The 9103-nt window shown below is 45.2% G+C and overlaps 1 protein-coding gene across 1 annotated transcript; it reads left to right on the top strand.

Annotated features, from left to right (window-relative positions):
* Nucleotides 1–4443: 4443 nt before the first annotated feature.
* On the top strand, nt 4444–7794 carry NGA_2082200 (t-complex 11 like isoform cra b). The gene has a single exon (XM_005856317.1). It carries the CDS (start codon nt 4459–4461, stop codon nt 7387–7389), a length of 2931 nt encoding a protein of 976 aa, XP_005856379.1. The 5' UTR covers nt 4444–4458; the 3' UTR covers nt 7390–7794.
* The last annotated feature ends 1309 nt before the right edge of the window (nt 7795–9103 follow it).

Below are 9103 nucleotides of genomic sequence, written 5' to 3'. Positions count from 1 at the left end.
TGATGGATCCCAAGTTAGATCAACGGTGGATCCCCAACTATGGTGTTTGGGTCGAGGAATGGGAAGGTGCGTAGCCGTAGTTTGATTCTCTTTATCGCGAGAGGACGGATTCGAATATGTCTTTTCTCCTCCCCCAACTGGGTCGTATCACGATAGTTTGCCCGGCGGACGAAACATCTAAAGTCCCTATCAATCTTTCGTGCATAGCTCTTGAGAAACTTCTAGGTTTCAGTTTAAGAAGCTGCTTGATGAAGACTTGGCCTAATACTGATTTATTTTGTGGTGGCAGCCATGGTATTCCGGTAGACGAGCGGTTGCGAATAAAGAGGGCCTACGGCAGGGTCGACCGGACGGTAAGATTGTGAGACTCACCCAAATAAAACACAGGACTGTAGATGTTGAGCTCTGGGCATTGCAAAGAGAGAACACAGTGGCGTGAGTTGACACAATGTCGTATTCCATGGTACTCCTGCATCGATTCACAACTGGCAAATGTCTCTTTCATGCTGTACTCATTTTACGAATACATTCATGAAGGCGCTTAAAAATGAGCTGCGAACACGCGCTTTGGATGGCGGCGCAATCTTGCTGGCGAAAGCATTGGATGCGGAGTCAGTGGTTCACGATGAGGAAGGATCACTCCTTCGTCTTGACGATGGGACTCGTGTAAGGGCACGCTTTCTACTTGATTGTTCAGGCTACCAATCTCGGTTGGTGACGCTTGATGGAACTCATGATCCTGGTGTGCAGGTACGTGCATCATATTTGTCTGGATAAGGACGCATGAAAAGATAGACATGGGCTAAACATTGAAACGGACTGCACTTACATGTTTAACAGATTGCCTACGGAATAGAGTGCGAGGTTGACATGTGCCCATACGGAGAGGACGCAATGACGTTGATGGATTACCGCACCGACTATCTCGACAATCAGGCGGCCGAGGTCAGGCAAAAAGGCTGATGGAGGGACTGCCTAGCTACGTAGTGATTTGACAAAAAGTTTCCCGATATTCCTCATCACCATAAAGGTGCAGATGACGGCTGCCCGCGAGCCAACCTTCATGTATGCCATGCCCATGGGTCCAACGAGGGACGGCAAAAAGACAAAAGTTTTCTTCGAGGAAACTTCGCTGGTTGCCAGACCGCCGATGTCTTTTGACGAGTGCAAAAAGCGGATGGAGCTTCGGTTGAAACATTTGGGTGCCACAGTACTCAATGTGGAAGAAGAGGAGTTTTGTTACATTCCCATGGGTGGAGCAATACCTGTCCGCTCTCAACGAGTCGTGGCATTCGGAGGGGCGATGGGCCTCGTTCATGCAGCGACAGGATATCAGATATGCAGGTCGATGGCTGCTGCCGGGCCTACAGCGAAGGCGATCGCTGACGAGGTACATTGGAGTAGAGCGCTATAGTACACTGTACATTCTATGCGTCGAGCCTGTGATGAAACACGTTCCATTGTAAATCAATTACTCTTCACTTTAACTTTTTTTCAAAAAATAACTTTTCTTACCTATTCTCTCCTCTTTTAGCTCAAGAAGGCTTCATACAACCCGGATGCTGCCGCGCGGGCGGTCTACGATTCTGTGTGGACTCGGACCACACGGCTACAGGTGAGGTTGGATTCAGCAGAAGATATCGGTCATTATCCCGTCTTTCTGCTCACCAAAGGATATGCGGAAACGATGTCCTTATTTTACATTTATTCCGAACACGATAGCGGGATTTTGTCATTTTTGGCGGGGAATTCCTTATGGCGCAACACGCTGATAATTTGCGTGGATTCTTTGACTCTTTCTTTCGTTTACCCTCGCTAATGTGGACGGTAAGTTCGATAGGGTCATATTGTGTACCGGGCTTTATTTTTGTATTTTATTCATTTCAATATCTGAGACAGCAGTCTCGAGAATCATTGGCTTTCCTCCCTGTCACCTCATGTAAAGCGTTGCTCGTGTAAGACGCTGCGCTCATCACGCCTTCATTCTATTTCCCTTCAACTAAAAGGGATTTTTGGCGGGATGGCCGGGTCTACCAAATAACGAACAACACGAGACCTGGGATAAGCGTCTTGAGTTTGGTATTAGTTTGTGGCTTTTAGCTCCACTCAGTCTTAAGTTAGCACTTGCTGCAGCAGGCGTTACGAAGGGAGGTTTACCTTTTATTCGATCCGTCACCCCACTGGCTGACTTGCCGTCGTTTTTTGAATTAGAGAAGACCGGAATGTCGGACAGGTCTGAGTTGATGAAGTTTGATAGCATAAGCTGAACGATTAGCTGAATGTAAAAGATAACATAAAATATGACACATGAGCTTCAGGAGTTTATGACGCTTGATAAAATATGGTTCAGGTACTATTTTATATTTCTTCGTGCTTTGTGCCCAAAATTTCGAATGTTAGTGCGAAGCAATAACATTCAAGAAATGGACAATGTCCTCTTCGTCTTGAACCCCGAGAAGCGTACCGCAGGTAGCGCATGCGACGGTTTGTGCCGGGGGTTGTTCGCCTTGCGAATTTACTTCCGTTCGTTCAGACTCCTGCTTTTTCGGCACCGCATCCGCACTAGTCATGCAATCTCCTCGTCCTTCTGATTTCATTGTCAGTGTAGCACTTGATCGAAAGGGCGCCTCCGTGCTCACTTGACTTCTATTTTGAAACCAGTCGCCCGAGTTCAGAGCCCTTCCAAAGACACAGTTTGACACGAAGATGGCACGATATTCTATTTTTCGTGTCCTGTGTCTGGCGGGATCATTGAAAGAATTGTAAGGAGGAACGAGCTTGAGTCGCTCTTCAAACTTTATAAAACCTAGACGTATAGCAGTAAGACAAGTCTGCGTACTCTTACTATATCTATGATACAAAGCTCTTGATGGGCGAAGACAATGGATACATGCATCTATAGAAAAAAGTAAAAAACAAAATGTGACCCATCCTGATACGATAAAATGAACATGAAGCAGATCGGCCGCGACGCACAGCTTGAAAACTCTGGCACCCAACTTCCGACGTATGAATGTGACAGAAAAACTCAGGAAGCATTCTTGAATTTTACCAATCGCATGAATCGCAATGCTTACTTCCCCACAGACCTCTGACATGCCATGCAGACAGTAGTAAAGCAAAGAGGGCAACTCAAAGTTGCATCTGTCCGCTGCTCTGCCGACAACTTTCCGTGCCTCGTTCGTGCCCAGTGCTTGTCAATCCATCTCTGGTCTGCTCCATCCGCATCCTCATCATATAGATCGTCCACAACAGCAGTGCGATCTGCCATAGAAAATTATCACAGTGATCGAGAGATGTGAGTGAGATATGCATTATTTTTACGTAAATACAGTGTGCACTTACTTACCTTTGTCGGGATCACGGGAGGAGCTCTCGATCTCCTGTAGGACCACCATTACAATGGTCAACAGTCCTTGGGGTCAATACAGCAGTAAAACAAGTGTTGAAAGCTTTCAGGATCTTGTGATAGAACAAGTGTTAGGAGAGCAGGGCGAGGGCAGGACGACGCTGAGTTACCTCCTTCACTGTACAGGCCTTATCTTCCTGCCTGCCCGACCGCTCGCTCGCTCGGCCGCGACCTTCCTTGCTGCCGGATGCGTGCGTCTACTCGCGGCCTTGGAGGTGGAAGCCACGCAAGGATAACTTGACGCCGCTCACAAAGGCGTGCTGGCGCACAAGTTATTTGCATGTACCATGTCCTACAAGATCCCGTCAGCCGAGACAGTGCAGCGACAGCAGGAGGAAAGTTTTGGGACGAAAAAGAAAGAGCAAGTGCAACAAGGTTGCCGTTGTTTCGTTTACCGGCCCATGCCACTGCTAGAATTTGAGGCATCCAGGGCGTCCTTCAATTGGCGTTCCCATTGAAATTTTCTTGCTATATGAGTCAAGCTTGATTAAATTGAAAATTCCAGTAAAAACTAACCTTTAAAAGCGCAAGTGCCGGATATACCTTTCCGAGCTATGTCAGATCGACCAATCAACAAGAGGGCCGTATCCTAAACAAAGGACGCGTTAAAAATATCAAAAGTTACACTTACGCTTGGAAGTAATTGCACCTACAAATGCAGACGCATAATTTCTCATCCTACTTTTTGAGAAGTATTCATAGGAGTCACTTCTCACGGCACAAGATCTAGGTAAGAGCCGTCTAACAACTTGACAGATAATGGTCGCGATACGGAGACATAATGTTTGGCACGCAACTCTGCAATTTTTCACAATGGATCATAGTATTGTAGTACTGTACAAAAATGTTTCCTCTTCTTGTTTCCCGGTGTCATTTAGGCCTTGTATATCGATTTTGGTTCAAAAAAGGGGAGAAAACTACATGACGTGGGAAGAATGTTATATTTTAAAACCATCTAATCAACTGCATGGTTTTCTTCTACACAGTCATTTGATATCTTTGTCTTGTCTTTTGACGTTCTGTGCACACTCGATTAGGAGGGGCAGAATATGTCCGCTGAAGACAAGCAAGGACGAAGATGTGGCTTGACGTGCACTGACCTCACGTCGCCATCGACACCAAAGCGCTCTCCAAGTTCGATCACTGGGCAGCACAGATTGCAAAAAGCTGCTAGAATTGTGCAGATGTGGTGGCGAAGATATCGTGCGATCGGTAAAATAGCTGTTTACCTAACCACGCAAGCCTCTCAATTAAGACAGGCTAATGAGGTATTGATGCTGAAATCAAGTACCGGATTTGAGGACGTCCTTAGCAAGATCAGAGACAAAAATATTATAGCGAGCATCGCATGTCTCTTGAATGCCGTGTCAATCCAGGGGCCTGACAAAAAGAGGGGCTCCCCTGGGATGGAAGACTCACAACAGTTCTTCCATCGGGTTCAGGAGCAGCAGGCGCGCAAAATTTTGACCGCAGTTATGATCAAATTGCATCCTGGAGATGTCATAACGACAGATCCATATACGTGCAGCAAAGACCATGGTGAAGAAATGGGTATGGCGGAGTTGGAAGCCCAACTCGTATGCATTGCCGCAAATCTGGTTTTGGATTCAGCGAGCTGCCTCATAAACATGCTGGGTGACCTGGAGACAGGTTACACACCATTTCGACGCAAAGCAGGAGCTTTGGGCCTACTTCGTCTCCGACTCAACACTCTCAACTTTGCACGTACATTTATGAACGCATCCTTGACCACGCTGCAAAATCGCCAGGCGCGCAGTATTTCTTTATCTTTTTTGACCTCGTATGTGGAAGCATACCGGAATTTTAAAGATGCACAGCGCGTTGGAGAGGAAGGGCTTATTGAAGCAGCACGGCATAGCCTACATAAGGTTCATGTGGGCATATGCCAAGTGCTGGGGCGAGAGCTTGCGGAGAAACACTGCCGAAGCGTAGAAGAGGGCATGGACACGGGACGAAAGAATGTTGTGCTGATGCCTTGGGGCATGACTGTAGCATTGCCGCCTATGAGAATGTCGAGCCTTTCTAAGGCTCAAATACCCTCCTCTTCTAATGATTTGGCTATGGTAGGATTGAAAAGTACCAGTGGAAACAGCTATGACATTTCTCCAGGCCTGGGCCCGGAAAAAAGAAAAAGTTCTACCTTGCCTCCGAGATCTGAAGGTGGTAATGAAAATATCAGCACCGCCAGGAGGCTGATGGCCACCACAAATTCCGACGCGAAGGCTGTGGAAAATCCCCCCAGCGCTATTACGCAACCTACGACGGCCGCAAAATTTGAGGCTGAAACAGAGGACGGAGAAACTTCGATCGACACTCAGCCCTCATCCACAATGCTGCTGAATGAAAAACTGGCCCATGAAATCATACTTAACCCAACATTTTCAATCAGCGAGGAGAAAGCGTCAATGTCCGCAGTCAGAGGAGAATTTGGGAATGAAGACCTCGGACACATACGCGACACTATGGAGGAGATCTTTTGGGATCGCTTGGTAGAAGCCATGACACCTCCCCTGCAAGAAGGCCCAAGCGATTTTACAAGCGGTTCGATAGCGCAGATCCGCTTTGGAAGCGGACAGGGCTCACTTTTTGCATGCAAAGTTGAAGCAGTAAATGAAGATGAAACCGTCGACATAGAGTATTTGGTTGATGGCGTCAAAGAACGACGGCCGATCCATCAATTTCGTTTGAAAGACGATCCATTGGAATACGAGCCATTCCTGGCACTTGTAGATGAAGTGCGGGAGAAACTGACGAGTTTGACACCTCGACGTATCGACCTGGCGGAGGAGCTGCGAGCCCACTTAGACAAAAAACTCTTGAGCCAAATGGCTCTTCAAGGTCTCCTGGATGCACCCGCGATCTACAAGTTGTTAAAGTACATATTTGATCATCTCATGGCGCTTCAGGCTCCTGTTAGGGTTGCAGAGACGATGTCTTGGATTTCGGGCTTTGAGAAGGAAGTACATGCATCCATGTCTGCATCGCAGCATGCCAAGTATATCCCGTCGGCCTTCGTTGCGTTGCTCCCTCGCGTGTTTCGAGGTATTTTTGCACGTATAGATGAGACACAACGGGACATTGCTGACGCTCACATACAAATGCTTCGACCTTATCTGGTTCAACATGGCGTTGAATACGAACGAGAAAAATTTGCCGCGCGTTTTCTAACCGGTCAATGGAGGCTTTTAAATACTGAAGCATGGCTCAAAAAGGTATTAGCAAGTCCAGAAAACGCGTCGCACTTATCTTCAATCGCTCAAGGCGATGCAATGGCTCATCGCAACTTATTGTCTAGAGCAATGAAATGTCTCTTGCAACAACCAGTACGCATTGAAATCTGTAGTAACCTTCCCGAGACGCTACGCTATGACGGATTACGTATGACAAAATTTCGGGACGAGCAGGATAGAATCACGCTTGTTGCGGTCTATTCTTCTTTATTGCGTCAGTTTTTAAGTGTACAATGTCCCTCATTGAATTCTCATCAATCCGAATGTATGGGATCCACCATTCTTGCACTGGAGACCAGGTTGTACGTTCTTTTACAAGGAGTCGGAAATACCGTTCTGCTTTCTTGTTTAATGGAGGAGGTGCTTGAATGTGCGAGACAGATCTGCAAAAAAGAGGAAGCAGTCTTCAGCGGGGCTCAAGCCTCCATTTTGCAAGGAATGCTTCACAATGCTGCAAAACCAAAAAGTCCTTTGTTTGACTTGGTTTCAGAGCGCATATCCGCGGTCACAAATCTATATATGTGCGGGGAAGCCCAAAATGCTCATAAGGCCATGACTTGTTTTGGTCTTGCATCATTTCAATCAAAGTTGGAGGTCACAGGTTATGGCTTGCATCGTTTATTCATGCATAATCTAGCCGTACACGGTGATGTATATTCTAAAATTCTTCGCGACGAAGCTTCAATTTTATTATGCGAAAAAGATCATGGAAACTCCAGCCTGATGTGACATTCCTGTATTCCATTGTGCAATCACGATCATTTCGACGTGAAACTTCAAATGTACATCCCACTTTTCTAGAAATTGTCATGAAGTTTTCGTATTTAAGAAACATTTTTTCCTCTCCTGTTTTAGGCAGTTTGACACGTTTCATACATGAAAGAAACCTCTAGAGCAGATACCTTCGAAAATTCTGCTCCCGTGCCGGATGTAATCTCGAAGAATCCAATGAAAGCAACGGGACGCATTTCTATTTCTTCTCTACTAATAGAACAAATACAACAGGAAGTCAGGATTGGGCTTTTAAAGATGTTTAAAGTATTTTCCGGCCTTTTCATGATTGAACACCATACCATGGATACATGAGAATAAATTCGGAAGTGCGAAATATACCTGCCAAAATCATCTACAAAGAGCATTATGTTCGAAATGTGAGAATGTGAACGAGTTGTGTACTTCTTACATTGCTAATCCTCCTGTTGCTCTTTTATTCGCGTATTGTGTGGGGTTCCATTTGTAGTTGCTCATATTCAACTTGAGAGCGTAATCATGCTAATTGCTCAGGCTTTATCTCTTCTAATTTCATCTGAATGTGCGCAAAGATGTCTTCTATTTCCCATTTTTCTTCCCTCTTAATGATTCTTAAAAGCTCTGCTAGATGCTCGAGACCTTCTTTTGCCTGGTCTCCTTTGATAATGCTTTCTGCCACTTTCTCGTGGATAAATCGGTAGTCGTGTTTAGAAAGCTCCAGTGCGGCATTAGAATCTGTCTCTTTTAACATCGACTTGTGTGCATCTAAAAGCTTGGAATTCATCATGTTGAGTCCTAAGGAACCACGATCTATTCCTTCAAGGTTTCTCTTGAGCTGTGTTCCTTCGATTTTCAAGCTCATTAATTTCATTTCAGACTGCTCTTTAAAATTGTTTAAGTGATCATCAAGGAGAAGACTATTTTCGAGCTTCTTGAAAAAAAGATGGGGTTCAGAAATACCAGTTTTCGAAAAAATAATCGAAGCTTTATGCAACCATGCTCGTGTCTTATTTTCATCTGTGCATGTCAACGACATAGCACGGTGAAATGTGGACGGGCTTTCCTCTTTTCTCCGAATGTGCTGGGAAGGAGATGGAAGTATGGAGAGCTGAGTCATTTCTCGACTTGACATGGAAAATGTGGTTTCCGCGGCTGTTTCTAGATTCTATATTATGATATTTTTTTTGGAATGAGGTGAGGATCTTTAGAGGTAAAAGATGATGCACTTTTTCTAAAACCAATATGTTTTATTCGTGCAAAGTGCATATTACGATTGGACTACAGGGCTTTTTCACCTGGCGAAGACGTGCACGGCTATGTAATACTTGGTGCTGCAGGATAAGTGTGTTCTGGATTGCGGAACGAAGTTGATAATAGCCTGAATGGTATGCCTTATACTCGAATTTTTCACCCCAGATCTTGCATTTTAAGTACGAAGCCAAAAGTGTCTCTTGCTGTCAATAAAATTTATTTTGCGTAAAGTCAAATGTTAGTGTTGTATACAAAATACTGCCCCTGACCATGTTGTCTTACACACATTTATCTTTTCCTCAAGCATGTCAATCAGAGTAAAAGAAGTTGGTGGATGACGCTCGCACATAAGCAAGACACCGGCAAGATTTTTATTGCACAGCAGAATTTGATTGTACATGTCTGCTGTTTTGCGAAGTTTTTCATCGGTGAGCTCAATTTT

Source organism: Nannochloropsis gaditana, assembly GCF_000240725.1.
Source record: "Nannochloropsis gaditana CCMP526 unplaced genomic scaffold scaffold004, whole genome shotgun sequence".
NCBI lineage: Eukaryota > Eustigmatophyceae > Eustigmatales > Monodopsidaceae > Microchloropsis > Microchloropsis gaditana.
The sequence above is the reverse complement of the archived record's forward strand: the minus strand, read 5'-3'. Positions and strand labels throughout refer to the sequence as shown.

Bases quoted from the DNA above. Each gene is read 5' to 3' on its own strand.
- NGA_2082200 (XM_005856317.1), top strand. From the start codon at position 4,459: ATGTCCGCTGAAGACAAGCAAGGACGAAGATGTGGCTTGACGTGCACT.